The sequence below is a fragment of the Manis javanica genome, chromosome 6 (genome assembly GCF_040802235.1).
Source record: "Manis javanica isolate MJ-LG chromosome 6, MJ_LKY, whole genome shotgun sequence".
NCBI lineage: Eukaryota > Metazoa > Chordata > Mammalia > Pholidota > Manidae > Manis > Manis javanica.
The window spans coordinates 51,910,668-51,927,297 of NC_133161.1; the positions used below are offsets into that span (position 1 = coordinate 51,910,668).

General features: G+C 32.5%; 1 protein-coding gene across 5 annotated transcripts in view; it reads left to right on the plus strand.

The window, feature by feature from the left end:
• The window catches only part of HYCC1 (hyccin PI4KA lipid kinase complex subunit 1), a 92,410-nt gene extending 77,852 nt beyond the window's left edge, over window positions 1-14,558 (plus strand). For 4 of the 5 annotated variants that reach the window (XM_073238708.1, XM_073238707.1, XM_037022097.2 and 1 more), the window contains one exon: window positions 9,843-14,558. In XM_073238708.1, coding sequence (XP_073094809.1) covers window positions 9,843-10,417 — 575 coding nt within the window. In that variant the 3' untranslated portion in view covers window positions 10,418-14,558. Of the gene's footprint in view, window positions 1-8,783; window positions 9,080-9,842 lie in introns of all 5 variants that reach the window. The other variant, XM_037022113.2, reaches the window with a different exon arrangement.
• Window positions 14,559-16,630: the final 2,072 nt, after the last annotated feature.

The window sequence follows — 16,630 nt, forward strand, 5'->3', positions numbered from 1 at the left end:
TAATAATCTATTAATTTTAGAATTAATAATAAAAATGCAATTTTATTTTCTTAAATGTTTATTTCCTTTAAAAAAATAAGCAGAATAGCTAAAAGGAAAACAAAGTATGTCTTTATAATTATGCTTCAATTCTACTGTTATTAAATTTTGTCTCAAAACTATTTTCATCATCTACCATTTTGGCTCTAAGATAAGCCCTTTTTCTTAAATCCCCAAATGATTCTCTATCACTTCGAGATTCTATTATACAATCTATATTTATTTATTTCCTAGTACTTTTCCATTCCCTCTCCTCCAGAGCAAATTAAGTTGCTATTCTTTTATCTGTTCCACCCCAACCACTACACCATTATGATTCACTCTTCCACTTTTTAAAAAATTACCTATACTTGGAACAATGAAACCAACTTTACTCCTTTCTTTTAAAATAGTTGTTGAAATACCACTCTTTGTTCTATAAAAGTCCCCTTACTAAGTTATTGTTGCAAGTAATGAGTGCTTATAACTTTGGCTAACTAGTTATCTAATAAAAACCTTATCTAGTGAAATTCCAATTCCTTGTTATTCCCCAGCATTCTTTCCACTTGTGCATTTGTGAGACAACAAAGTGAAAAGCATTTGGTAGTCTTTCAAGCATTGCGTAAAGGCTAATTATTAATTAATTAACTATTTGTTTTATAGCTACATAATAATAGTGTTCTGATAAGTTTTTACTAGCTGATTTACTATTCAAATGGTCCTGTGACTGATTAGCCCTTTCATGAAACTATATATTTTCTCAATTAGAAATCAACATGTTTAGTATAATATTAAACACAAAAGTATACACTAATTTAATTATTTTTTTGGTAATTTCTGTAGCCCTGAATTATAGTACTTTAATTGTTATCTGACATTTATGTCACCATTACAGTCAGGATTTTTTAGAATGTTGTTTTAATATATGTCTCAATCCCAAATTAACATGAAAATAGATTGAAGTCATATTTCTTAATTATGTATATTTACATTTGCAACAGATAGGCATCAATAAAAAAATCAATATCTATAAACTAGGTACTTTGAATTTTTCCCTACTTTTGGTCCTGGAATATTTTAAATGGTTTATTTTTTATAACATTGCATTTCATTATTTTGGCTTAGGGGATCCAAGAGTATAAAGTTTCAAGTAGTAAAAAGGAATTGAAAATAACTATCTATATATTTAAGTCTTTAACTCAGTAGTAATACAAAATAAGTAAACTGAGAATTTTAGAGTAATTAATTTTATGGAATGTTTAAGTGAAAAATCAAACAATACATTTTACACAGATTGAATCTAAAGGAAGTGGAGTTTCATGTTGTAGCTGTTTATTTTCAGTCTTAAGTTTCTATTTAAAGGATTTAATAAATTTTAATAAATGGTATAACGTTTAAAGAGCTATTAACTTTCTATTTAATGGATGCCGTGGTATTTAAACTTATATGATTACAACAAAATTCGAAGATGTGTGATTATGTTCTTTAAAAAACATGGAAAATGTGATTTGTTTCAATTTGCTTAAACCACTAAACAACTTAAAAACGTAAGGAGGCTGAACATACTAAAAAGATTTAGTAATTGAAATCTTACTAATATATTAGATGAGAAAAGAAAAGGAACAATACAAAGGTATAATTCATGTTGGAAAATTATTGATTTAGAACTTATTAATTTGGTTATTAACTTATATATTGATGAAACAAGATGTTACTAACTTTCTAACTGTTGAACAAATCTGAATAATTATAAGAGGCATATGTAGGTAAAATATTTAAAAAATATTTATAAATCAACACATTTAAGGTAGTTTTTCTAGATACTGCAAAAGATAAGTATCGTAAGTCTTGAGATGGAACATTTATTTTGTGAATCTGATTTTATGACTTTGAGAAAAGTGTTTAGTTGAGAAAAAACAAAGTTGTTAATAGTTACAAAAGTGTTTCAAAAAACACAGAAATGGTCATTTTAAACTCAAAAGTAGCAAGCATTAAAGAATTGGTATTGGAATTTTATATCTGCAATTAGAAATTATAATGCTGTTTTTATTTTAAAAGTCTCTACTATTAAGGGAAAAAACTGGCAGTTTTATAAAAAGGTTTACATGTTTTTAGTATTATTTTAAGAAACTATTATTTTCAGATGCTAAAATGCTATTTGAGGAACAAATTTTCCCTTCCCAATATAGATGATAAAACATTTGGACCAAAAATAAGCTGACCAAAGTTAGCATTGCATGAATTTTAACTGACATTCTTGATATAGCGCTCTATACTCATGGAGGACAATATGAAACATCAGATGACTCAAAGAAAAAGGACGCATTAACCAAAGAGCTAAATATCATGTTACAATTGACACATGTGAACTTTAGGTTTAAATAGGAGTCTCAGAATAGCCAACTTTTGATAAGAACAAAAACTCTGTTTCTAGGTAAAATAAACATTTTCTACACAGTGAAGCAAGACATATCAGAGTTATTGGTCTTATGAGGCAAAAGCACTTTTTAAAAAATTGAGGCGCATGCAATAAAATGCACAAATCTTAGTGTACACCTTGACGAATTTGGACATGTGTATATGGTCATGTAACCACAGCACTCTGATCAAGACACTGAACATGCTCACTACGTTTTTCCCTTCTGTTTCACTCATCATTCCACCCCCAACCCCGACCCACCATGGTAACCACCAGTCTTTTCTCTTTGCTTATGAGTCTATTTCAGTTTTGTTTGTTCATTTGTTTCTTATTTTTTCATTTGTTTTGTTTTTGATTTCACATATAAGTAAAATCATACAGTATTCACCTTTCTCTAATTTCACTTAGCATAATACCCTCTAGGATATTGTTTGTATATTATTTATTGTGTTTTACATTTTTTGCTAAGGAAACCTCATACGCTTCTTGCTGTAGTTAGGGAAGTTATTATTTATTATTACTTACTATTGAACATTAACCTTCCCTTTTTAGGAGATTTTGTTGCACAATACATACAGAAGAGGAAATAAACTTTTATAGATAATTTTGTAATAGATGTTGCTTACCTATTTTTGGTCTGTATGGTCATGAAAATCTTAATCATCATGAAGGATTCACCTGGTCCAGCATTATCTATATGTTGCAGTTCTCAAAGTGATTTTTTTTTTAACTTGAGACTTAATAAAGATGACTAAAAAAGTTACTGAGAGTGACTGAATCCACCCCAATAAGGAGAATTGTATCATTTTCTATGTTCACACAAAAGTTAAAAGCTTGACTGTTATTTACTTGAGGAAACTAGTAATTGTTCCTAAACAGTGTGGTTATAAATAATCGTTCTGGTCCAGCCTGTGTTTTCCTGTGTGCCCCTGGCTGCTCTTTTCTTATCTGGGAAATCTACTGGCTTCAGGACCCGGATTTCTAAATCTTAGTCTTTGTTCATGTCCTTGCACAGGTGCAGCCCTCTCACTGCCAGATCCTTATTCTGTGTTTCCGTGGCAGCTTTGCTTTCTTCTAATCTACCTTACAAATTTCCTGGCCCAGGATGTGGAGTGTTATAGTGCTGTTCTTTCTAACTCAGGACACACTTCATGCTCAGTATTTTGTTATACAAATGTGACTTCTGTTCATGAAAAATGCTAATAAAGTATGCAAGTAGTTTATCTGTGTACCTGTCAATGGCTGCCCTTTGCATCAGAACATAATCTAAGCTCTGTACTGTGGCCTAGGTGATCCTAGTGCACGGGTGCAGAAGATCATATGCTTCTTCAAGGTTTGGGGGTCATAGGTGTTCCATTTTTTAAGGCTGCATCCCAGAGGAGTAGTGACCAAAATGATCTTAGATTCAGATTTGCGAATCTGAAAGACACCAGGGAAGAGAAGGGCATCCCCTTTTCTGTTTCTGGCATCTGAAGGCCAAGACGTCCTTTGTTGGCTAGTGTATCTCCAGCATCTAAAAACAATGTCTGGCATATAATAGGTACTCAAGAAATAGTAGTTGAATACATAAATGAATAAATGGATGCTGAGGACATTTATAATATAGCTGAGCAATTTGTTCCTCTTATTTTATTGAAAAAAAAACAGTGTGACATCATGATAGTAAACTGGGTTAGAGGGGTATTGTTTTATAATCCCAGTTCTTAAAGAGTTATCATTTTGTAGATATTTCCATATGTGTATGTATTTTTCATAGTTGTGCTGTATTAAAATTTTTATGGTATTTTGCTTTTGTTCAGTTAACATTGTCAAACATTTTCTCAAGTTCTAGTAAGTCTAATTATTTTAATGGCTACATAATACCACATTGAGTTGATTTTCCATAATTTATTTAACCATTTCTTTAACATGTTAATTTGTCAATTTGTTTCTTAATTTTTGCTGTTATAGATAACACTACGATGAATAGCTTAATGAATATAAATAACATTTTTTCCAGTGAACAGAATAAATTATAAACATAATCTGATTAGATTAAAGGGTATGAAGTTCAGGTATTTTATGAAATGTAAAATATTTATATCTTACAAGTTGTAAAGGAATGTGTATAACTTTGTTCTGAGATTTACACTAAAATACTTTTTATAATGAATGTCAAAATTGTATGGTGCAGGCATTTAAGGGATAGGTTAGTTATTTTAAAGCTTCAGTTTATTTTACTATTTTCACAAATAAATTTGTAAGTGCATTGGGTTACAACCAGATTCCTTTAGACTTATAAAGTAGTCTTAATATGGAGCTGTAAAAAAGTGATCCTATATTTAAATTGTTGTTTTTCATAAATAGGGAAGCAATAAAAAATAAAAGCTAAAATGGGGATAGAGTTTCATGAATGACAGAGTTTCATGACCGATAGATATTTGGGATTATAAAATTACATATGAGAGAAATCACAACTTTTCATGATCAATTTTAATGATATTTGCAATTTGTTTCACCTTTTCTTTCTCCTCAAAGACAGAAGAAATTTTGTAGGGAGAAGTGATTTGAGTGCCTTTGACAACCAATTTGGAAATGTCTATTAACAGTATTCTTTAACTCTCCTCATTTCTGTATATGGAGAGAAGGTTACCTGTTTGTAGAGGTTTTACAAATAAATATTCTCTGAGAAGTTTCTCTTTGGATCTTTTTTGAACTTTTTGAATTAATTGAAGTTAAATGTAAGCATTGGTTTTTTATAGGTATAGAACACTCATGAAAGCTTTCACATAGATTTTTAAGTTCTGGGCTTTTAAACAGATTCTATTTTCCTATGCATTTGTATTTCTTTAAAACGTCTCCCCTATAATTTTCTTAGAGAAAGAACTAGCTTTCTCTCCTTAGATATACAGAACTATACATTAAAAAGAACTGTAAATTTAAAAATTATTCATGACATTACTAAGAATTTTACCAAAACCTACATTTAGAGGAGGCTACTTTTCCAAAACAAAAAGCCTTCGGCTTTTCTCTGCCATCTAAAAATTCTTTTTTACCATAGGTGATGTATTATTTTTTCCTTTTTATCAAGTCAAAAACACATTCCCATCATGCTTTTCCCATGTCTTCTGCATGCTTTTTCGCCTTTATTTATTCTAATAATAATTTCATCTCATAACAGGAGATTCAATTCATCAAACAAATGTTTTTTGGGTACCTACTATATGCAAGCTACTTTCCCAGGTAGTAGATATATAGCAATGACCAGACAAAAATCCCTGCCCTCATGGAACTGACATCTAGTAGATTTAAAAAAAATACAGATCTGTAGGTTGGTGAGTAATTGAGAAGAAGAAACAAAGTAGGGAAGAGGGTACATGAAATAAGGGAAATTTTAAAAGTTAGTAAGATGATCAGAGAATGCTTTTCACAGAGAACAAAATTTTTGAGAGAAGACCTAGAAGGAAGTAAGGGCATGAGCCATGTAGCTATGTCAGAAGAGCATTCCAGGCCTAGGGAACAGCACGACAGTAAGCAGGTGTGCATAGGGGCATTGGGTCACAGAGTTATACAGAGGAAGAAGCTGGAGAAAGAGAGCAGGAGCCTGTAAGAAATCTTTGTTTTGAGTTACGTAAGACTTTCTTTGTTCTCAGATTTTCCTGAGAGCTATATTTCGGTTCTTTCTAGCTCTGAACAGTTACATGCTTTTCTTTTCATGAATTTACTTCAATAGACAGTTAAAAAATTTGCCATTTTTGAGTGATAAGACATAAATTAGTCAAATATTTGTGCTGTGGAAGAACACAGTCTCATTTTTCTATTTGCCTTTGAATTTCATGATTAAAAAAAATTTAATGTCATTGTTTCTTGGGCTGCCAGTCTTTACCACAATCCCCATAAATGTGATTAGCAATCCTATTACCTAGTGCTGCTCTATATAATATTCTTCTCATTATTTTCTAGTCTTTCTTGCAAAATTATAAATTTTCACCATTGTACCACTTAAATCAATAATTTTCTTTGGCATCTTTTAAAAAATAAACACAATTAAAAAAAAACTGAACTTGAGAGATATGACTTACTTAGGTTTTCTTAAAAACTGTTATTTGCTCTTGTTCTCTGTTCAGCCAAAGTAAATTATTTGCTTTCTGTGAAGTGATCAGGAATCTAAGCAAGTAAGTTAAACCTAACTGAAGTATTTCAGAGGATATTTAATTCAAACTGACTTCAATGAATTGAAGAGTTAGAATTCATAGTATATTTAGATGGACATTTGAAGTCAAAAGATTTGCTGTTTAGATCCCTCACTGAATAATTGTGTTGCTTTTTCTGAACTTCACTTTCCTTGTCTGTAAATGGGATTCCAACTACCTACTTCAAAGGCTCACCAACAATTTTGAGAATATAATTGAATGATACAGTGAATACAGTCACAAAAATTATTTTAGTGCCGTCCAATGTAAGTAGTTTTGTTTTCTGTTAGGCCACCTATGCTTATCATTTAAAATTTTATTAAATTTTAATATTCATTAGTTTTGATATGTCTGGATAATTTCCACAGTTTATAATTTCTTTTGGACCTATGGTCCCTTCAATGGATGTTTTATGAAACTACATGTGCAGTATAAATGGGTCAGCCTTGGTTGTTACCCATCAGTGCCATGGCGATTCTTCTCTGAGTTGCAGTGGCTTCTGGCATTTATCCCAGTTAGATTTTACTTCCCCTCACTTTGAAGACAGCTGTTAGCAATGGGGAATAGAAATGTTTGAAGCTGTTTAATCTTATTAAACCTCTATTAGGGAGCACTCAAAGCAGCAGCATGATACTATCTCACCAACATGCTTTGGCCTGTTTAAGAAACAAAAATTCTATTTAGAGAACCTTCAGTCAAAAGTTTCTGAAGCACCAAGTAAATGGGAAATTATTATACCAGCACACTGGCTCATGAGCCCAAGGCTCATGTAGCTTTGAGGACCTCCAGAAGTACACATTGCTGCTGGGTATGGAGTATCCAGTGCATTCTTAATAACTTTTTGTTTTCAGTTTTCAAAATGTGAAAGGATCAAAAAAGAGCAGTGGTTCCTTAACTGCTCACCTTAGTCACCTGGGAGCTTTTAAAAATCCCAATGCCAAGGTCATACCTCATACTAATAAAAGCAGAATGTCTAGGTGAGAACCAGGCATCAGTAGTGCTTAACAATGAGGGGATCCCAACTTGCTGCAAAGTTTAGGATTCACAGGAGTGTGGCTCTAGCCTCCATTCTTTCACCCCCTGTTATTGTTTCACATGCTTTAGCAGTATGAGTGAGAGCTTGATAAACCTATCATAAAAAACATTTGAAAGAGGAAGGTAATGGCCCTCAAGCAGATTTGTGGTCTACCTTTTTTAAGAGTATTTACTGTTTCGCATAGTCTTACATTGTTTTGAACTTTAACTTTTCATTACTGGGCCATAGTAGATAGATTCATGTTATTTTTTCCCCATTTATTACAGATATTTTCTTGACAACTTTCAATAAGACCATGCTTTTGTGATGTAAGACAGAATAAAATGTCTACAAGTATTAACTAGTTAGGAGTTTCATTCCTTTGTTTTGATTACAATGGCCATTTTCATAATAAAGCACCAATAAGCCAATTAGTTTTTCCAAATCCATTTTTGTTTTTCTTCAGTTTAATAATTAGCTGTTACAAGCTAGCCTAAATTTAGGGACTTGGTATGAGTCTGAAGGAATAGACTGTTTAGTTATGTCATAGCCACATTAACATTTACAAACATACACAATGATTGGAATGTGAGACAAAAACTATATGTGTAACATTACTAACCATGATATCATTAACCATGATACCTTAAGTGAATAAGCATTTTTCTAATATAGTTTACTAAGCCTCAGTGTAATCTAATAAAAAAGTAGAATTTTAAGTTTGCAAGGGGAATTTCTAAAGTGGCTTGGTTCCTTATGTTAACAGAGGTAGAGTTTTGACTGTACATACTTAAACATTTGCCTAGTACTTGACATAAATTAAAGTGGTCACAATATTAAAAAACAGTAGAAATTGTGTTTTGATTCATGAAAAATTGTTTCATAGTCCATGTCAAATGTGTGTGTGAAAACATGCAGAACATAAATTGATGCTCTGTGAGTTTTTTCATTGACATCTAAAATTAAAGAACATGATCCTGTTGTCCCCAGTGCTGTCATAGTATTGTAAACTGTGTTAGTTTCTACAGTGCAGATATTTGGCTTAATTCATAACCTTCAGTTGTCCAGTTTTTGTTTTGGAGCTTTTGTTTTTCTTGTTTTGCCTTTTTATTTTGTTTTGTTTTCAGCCGTCATTTTGTCTTATCATCTTCAATTCTAGAGCAACCTGACAACAATAATGATACTACTGAATTGGGCATCCTTGTCATTCCTGAGATTAGTGTCACAAATGTGGCCGGAGAGAGAACCGGGAATGGGGAAAAAGGCAGAACACTAGGAGAGATTGATGCTCAGCATATACAGGGTGTGCAGGAAACAGCCACAGATCCTAGAACTGAGAGCAAAGGCTTGCCAGAGATCAGGAGGCAAAAATCTGTAAGAAAAATGATGGAGGATGGAATAAACTCACCTGGCAGAGTGCAGTTTTAGCAGAGCACTTTATAGCTGCACTCCAAGGTATCTCATGGCACAGGGCCACTGCTGCATGTTTTAAGCAACAGTTGCACAGTCACAAAAATTTTGCATGTCATCTAATAATCAAAATGCATGAATTATGCACCACAATTTCTCAATGACTTTTAATGCTCTTTGGAATGGTCATACTGATATTGTCTCGAGTAAATTGCTATGAAAACAGGCAAAAAATTGCTTCCAGTTTTCTGCATATGTTTTGAGATCTGAAATTATTTTTTCATCTTTGTATTTTTGGATAGAATTTTAACAAGTTTGAGCTTGTCATACTCATAGTCTATATCTTTTTATCTTAGTAAACTAATCTAGAATGTAGAATGCAACCTTTACAAAAATCTTTAAAATATTTTAATAGCATTTTTTAAAAAGTTCCCTGGTAAGAGCTTTGATTTTATACTACTTGCTACTGGTAGAGACTTTACCCCTAGTTTTACTGTGTGGTATTTCCTAATTGTTTCTGATCTTTTGCATGAATAGTAAGAGAACTCTTTCTGAAAACACAGTGGGGTGTAGTTTATTTATGGCATGCTTTTTGTTTAATATACTCTAAATTGCTCTTATTTAATTATAATAACTTTTTGACATTTTATAGAATGTGTTGATTTTTCCTTTGATTTTGGTCTATAATCTGTTGCTTTATGTAATTATGCTAAAGTTTAATTTATTTAATGTATAACTGATTTGATATTGATCATGAAAAAATAATTACTGAAGATCCTTAATTAATCTTTGTTATTTCTTTGTTTAGGAAATACAGAATTAACAGGTCAAGAAGAACTGATGGAGATATCTGAAGTTGATGAGGGATTTTATTCCAGGGCTGCATCTAGTACCAGCCAGTCGGGTTTATCAAACAGTAGTCACAATTCTAGTAACAAGACAGGTGTAGGAAAGACTCAGAGACGGTCAGGAGGAGGCAAAACTGGAGGAAAAGAAAAAGAAACTTCAGTGGAGTCTTGTAAAGATCACTTTGCTCGAAAACAGACTCAGAGAGCCCAAAGTGAGAACCTTGAGCTTCTCTCTCTGAAGAGACTTACGTTAACAACCAGCCAATCCCTGCCGAAACCCAGTAGCCATGGTTTGGCTAAGACTGCCACAACTGTATTTAGTAAATCCTTTGAACAAGTCAGTGGTGTCCCAGTCCCACATAACCCATCATCTGCTGGTGGCTGTGGGACTGGGACAGATGCCAATAGGTTTTCTGCTTGCAGTCTCCAAGAAGAAAAGCTTATTTATGGTTCTGAGAGGACTGAGCTCCCAGTGAAGCACCAGTCAGGTCAGCAGAGACCTCCTAGTATTAGCATTACTCTGTCCACAGATTAATTCATAGTAGTTTTCTCATGTAACCAGTGAATGTGGAAACACAAGCACTTCTTTATGAGAGGGCTTAGGGTTTTTCCTCCCTGTTCCTGTCAGGAGCCCTGGTGTCTTAAATTCTGAAGGCTACCCTGACTTTATGAAGGGAATAATGCCTAGGTTGTACTTAAGGTGAAATATGGTTTTGCTATTTCTTGGTTACATTTTTCCCCTTTGATTTGAGTCTTTCTCATTTGTTTTTTATTGCCCTAAGATCATCAGTGTGACAATATATTTTGGCAGATTGTCTGATCAGATTGGTTACATCTCATGTGACGTTATGAGGTTTTTGTTCTTTGTTTTTAATAACTCCTATTTTGGTAGCTATATGTTTGACCTTCAGAATAAAAGGGAACCTCTATGTGTGGAAACTGTTTTTTAAAGGACAAGGCTGAGGTGCAACCCCAGGAATTCTACATCTGACTGCTCAGCAAGCCCATCTGAAAAACAGGCATGTGAAAGAACAAAAATGATGTGTATGAAGAGTGCCTGAAAAAATGTTTGTAACCAGATCATCTTTAAGATTAGTGGAGTAGTTCTGAAAAGCACTGGAAAATACCTGGTAACTCAGTACCTAGAGTATTATGTAATTCCAGGGGATGGGGAGAGGGCTTTCTGTTATTTTATCAAAAATCAGAGTGCTAGCAGATGTGTTGTTTTGAAGTATTTGATCTGGATTTAGCAGGTGAAGAGCCCTTTCAATTCCTAAGATGTAATAGATCACACAACTGACTTACCCTGCTGCTCGACTTTGGAAATCCTACTTAGTTTGGATTCCTATAATTCAAAGCACACATCATCAAAGACTTTCTGGAAATCATTGTAATTTTTGCAACACAGCTCTCCAGATACCCAGTGTCAACCATACAATATTGAATTGTTTGTCTGCAAATGAAGGAAATTAGGTAAATTTTTTTTACCTATAAAATAGTGAAATATGGATAAAGGACCTTTATGTATTAACTAATTTAGGGTTGTTTATGTTTGTGTTGTTAAATTGAGAATTATAAAATACAAGAAAATCATATAGGTTATCTTGTGAACAAACTCATTTTAAAAGTCCATGTTGTTACAGAAGGAATAATCAATGTGGTTTCCCCAGCCAAAAGGTAAAAAAAAAAGGCAATATGGCAGAAGCTAAACAAACTTGCAGGTAGCTGTAGAGAACAGTGTGACCTCTAAATGGATGTCAAAGTTGGGTGTTTGATAGTGGTGGTCATTTCTGCTCTGGTTAAGGTTCTCTGTGAATCAAGTATGCTTAAATAATAATTCAGAATAAAAGAGAAATCTGGCCTGAGGACGAGAGTAAGTTGACAGGGAAGGAAGGCCTAGCAAGTCTTGGTCTCTGTACATAGTGATTTCCTTATTCATGATCCCCAGTTGTGGTCACACAGAGCAAATGCTAGTTTTCCTCTTATATCTGCCTATAGAGAACTAAAATATGTGAAAAATGTGTATGTCCTGAAGAGTGCTAAGGCATTTATACTATGAATGCACTTTTGACCATAACTACTTTGGCTACCATTTTAAATCTAATTCTTCAAAAAGCATAAACTAGTTTTCATTTATTAACCCTGAATAGAATATGGTTTTTAAGTGAACTTGATTTTTTTTAGTTCCAGTAATAGAAAATGGAATATGGTCTATTGGCATAAATTGTAGTAAAGAAAAGGTAAGACAACCAGACAAATTTGATATAGTATAAATTTAATAGGAATCCTGTATACAATTTAAAATATTTGTAAAATGTCACTGTTAACTTCTTATTGTCTTTTTTAATTCTTTAACAAAGAATTTCCCCCTAGGTATAGCTACTAACAGTATTAATAATCTTAGGAGCTAATTTTAAAAATTGGCATTTTAAGCAAGTTAAGGGGCTTAGGAAACATACAATAAATTTGAGGAAACATTAGCTGAGGTCATATTTTGATGTTCAAATGCTGTAATGAAACCTCATTTTGGTATTCTAGTCATTGCTACTCCTTTGGTCTGAGGACCAGTAAATAAATTGATATCACTTAGCATCTTGTTACAAATGAAGAATTTCAGATCCACTGTATTATAATCTGCTCTTTAGAAGGATTTTCAAGTGGTTTCTTATGCACATTAAAGTTTCAGAGGAGAGCAAATCAAAATGCAAACAAATAACTTATGTAATGTTTAGAATTTCCAGTGGTTTCATAATTCTAGATCAAATATGTTAGCTACCAGATCATTATAACCTAAATTGTTTTCAACAACTAATTTATTTTCTAATAATGTCAATGACATTGACTTCTTAAGCCCTTCAATTCTATATTTTTGATTTTCACTTATTTTTGCCATAAAAACATAACATTTTATATTTTCCTTGTTAATCAAATGGAATCAGAGCTGTGGATGGCTACAATTTTAAGCATGAAAGAAGCACCACCCTTTTGTACAACACACAACAAATTTGCATGTGTATATTCTTTTAAAAACTCTGAAGGCTCACTCGGAGTGGTTCTGAATTTTTGCTTCAAGTAATTTGCCTTGATTGATATTCTGGTGTATGGAGTTAACAGTAAAATTCTTTTATAGTACATTTGATACTATTTCAAATAAGAATTATACATTTGAAATATTTTGTAGCAATTACAAATATTGGATAATGCTAGCTGTGGTAATGGTTGTAATTATCCCTACTACTTTCTTCCCACTCACCTTTCCAAATTTGCAAGTTGGGGTGGCTTTTTAGGTCATTTTCTCATGAGGATTCTGATGTGACCATTTGGGCACAGACCCCCTATATATTCAGAATAATATATTTTATCACAAGAAGGATTCGGCACAAAACTGGGGCCTTGTACCTCATAGCTCAGAGTATCTAAACAGGAATTGTAGCTCCATTCTACATTTTAAACCTCTAGAGATTCTTGGAATTACCCCACCTCTCACTCTTCAAATACCCAACTGCCTAGCGTATATTCTCATGAAGTTGAGTCCCAGCATTTGCCTTTTGGAATTTAAGTGGGGAGAGAAACAAAGTAGACTTTTCAAGAGAGAACCCTGGACAAGTGAGGACCTGAAATCTCTGCTATACCACTATGGAACTTTTGAAGGCAGCTTTGTAAACTTGTAGAGTTGAAATTCTCAGTCCTTTTCAATTATGAAGCAACTATTTAGCAAACACTACACATTTAAAAATAAAACTTGGATTAAGGGGAAATATGTTTTTTAAACCAAAATAGATTTTTTAAATGATGCCAGTTTTAAGGGATTTTGCCTATTTTGGAAAAATGAAAGTTAAAACTTTTAAATTATAAAGAAAAAAAGAATTTTTGACAAATAATTAAGGCTACTATTTGAGTCTACAGGCACAATGAAATCTACACTTTATTAAAGGGAAGCACATTAAGGAAGTATATATGTTAAATGTTGTAACAAAGTATTTTATTAAAAACTTTAAGAAGAACAAAAATTTGATTGGTACTTAAATTAAGCATTGTAGATAGAAAAATTAATGTATAATAGTGTCTTTCCATTCTTTGGATAAAAAATAGAAAATCTCTAGTCCTTTAAGTAGCATGAATTTATACTTTAGATTTGTTGCTTAGTAAAATTATACTCAATATTTTGAGTTATTTACACTTATGTTTAATACTGCTGAATTCCACATCAGAGAACATCTGTATGTTGTCTTCTGTATTTTGTAACTTGTGCATATCTAAAGAGACTAGCAGTGAACATTTTGGAAGCTGTTTCTGTGTTTTAGATAGTAGAGTTCTAGAGTACCTGTGTGTTGATACAAGGTTTCTGCTAGTAAACTCAAGATACCATTTTGCATATTGTTGCTTTCTCTATGTGGAATTTATTGTGTACTTCTTATTTTTACTTCTAATCATGTAGTGATACTTTTTCATAGTAAGTATACTTGTTTCTAATTATATTCTTATAGTTTACATTCCTAAAGAATAAACTATGATTTTGGATATTTTTATGTGTTCTCTACCTTTTTAAGGCTGTGGAAATAAACTGGAGTTTAATTTTTTGAGGTTTTGTATATGTGTGTAATTTTCCCCATATGCAGTACTTTATATAGCAGTGTTGCCTCTTGTTCTATTGAATAAAAATTGAAAAAAATAAATTTTTCCAGGTCATTTTATGCATTAAAAAAGTCATCATAAAATCTTGCAATACTCATGATGTGGAGGAAGAGAGTAAAGGAGGAGGACTTAGGTGAGTTGAGCGGTTGAGAGCTTTTGGGAGTAAGCCCTAAGACAATGACATCTCATTCCTGGCTTTGTTTTCTATGGCCTAGGAATGCGAACTGTGACAGATACCATTAATGTCCATCGAAAGTAGATGAGCTCCATGGTCATAAGCCATTGGTCAATTATTTGTCATATCAGAAGCACAGGCAAATTCAAATAATAATGCTTTGCCCTTTTTCCTTTAATGTAAGTCTTTATCTCTTGAATGTAAGGATTTTATGTCCCTACTGCCTAGCATAGTAATTTTATGCATGGTAGAAATTGAGACATTTAATCAATGAATGAGTTAGTTTGATATTAGAGGAAAGAGTCAAGGATAAGATCTCCAATGTATTATACTACAGTAAAATTTTAGAATTTCATTTATTGGCTGTAGGAAATCTCCATGGTATTACTTGAATTGAATTACTATGTGTGCTTAGAAACAAGACCCTCCTAGAAAATTGAAAGGAAATATTCTGGTGTATAGTTGATTATATACTTAAATAATTTCATTTAATCTAAGGAACTGAGTAATTTAGGAAATGTTTTCTGAAGTTACTCTTAAAGGAATATTTATAGAGAGCCAGTGCTGTGGTTTTTTAAGCAGTATGTTAGCCCTATGAAATGTATGTTCTTCTAACAACTTTAGTAATCCTAATAAACAGTTGGCTCACCTAATAGAATCTGATTTTGGTAATACAACATAATTACTTTACAATTATTAAGAAAGACTTATAAATAATTCTAGTCATTTGGTAATTTCCCTTGCATTGTTATTGCGGTAATAGTATTAACTAATACTTATATTTAAAAATCGTAATTCCATTTAATCTTCAAAATAATATAAATTAAGTAGAACCCCCGTGTTACAAAAGAGGAAAGTGAAGCTCTCAAGAGGGCAAGTGACTTGCCCAAGATTACCTAGCTGCTGGGTGGCAAAACTAGGGCTTGAACACAAGTTCTTACGACTGACGACTTTTCTTTTATATCACTAGGCAAAAGAAGATACTAAGTAAGTGCCACATTATGGACATAATTTGAAATTCACTCATCCCATCTGTCTTATAGATGATAGAGTTAAGTTTTAAGGTAAAAATAAAACTTTTCCAAAAATAAATTATGATATGTTCTGTAGAACTTCAGATAATTATGTTTCAGTCATAAACTGAATGCTGGTTATTTTAAAAACATGGAAAATGCAAATTATGATTTTATTTTATTTTTCTACTTGTCAATACATAGAGATTTAAAAGAGTGATACTAGTATTGGTATAGGCATAGGGAAATCATTAGTCTTCAAGACCATTGGCAGGACTGTAGATAGTAGAACTAGTTGGGGAGCAATTGAGCACTATCAAACTTTAAAGTGTACAGAGCTCTGACCTAGGAATCCTGCTTATCCGTTTATTCTACTCTCTGTATTCTCCATTATAAATTTTAGAAAAAAGGTAATTAATTGCAGCATTGTTTGTAATAGCAAAACAACAACAAAAACCTTAATGACCATTAATAGAGGGAGAACTGGATAAATTATGGGACACGCGTGTAGTGGAATACAATGTAGCCATTAGAAACAACACAGCTCTGTATTTGATAATTCAGAAAGATATAATTTAATGCTCCCTGAGAAAAGCATGTTATAGAGCTATAAATATGTGTGTGTTTACATACATATATGTATGTAGTATGATCCATTTTCATAAGTGTGTGGAACATTTGAGTATATAATGTTCATATGTACAGTGCATGTTTATACACATGCATGTTTGCTGGTATGTGGGGAGGAAAGCATTGTTTCTCTAAATATGATCTAAAGATAGCCTGCATTGGGAAAAAACTGATGCTTTTTAAAATAAAAGGAATGCCTTGTGTTAATTCCCCTGAATCAGAATCACTGTGAGGGAAGCACACAGTGGATATATGGAAACCTGTATCTCTAATTAAAGTTCCTCAGTTGATCCTT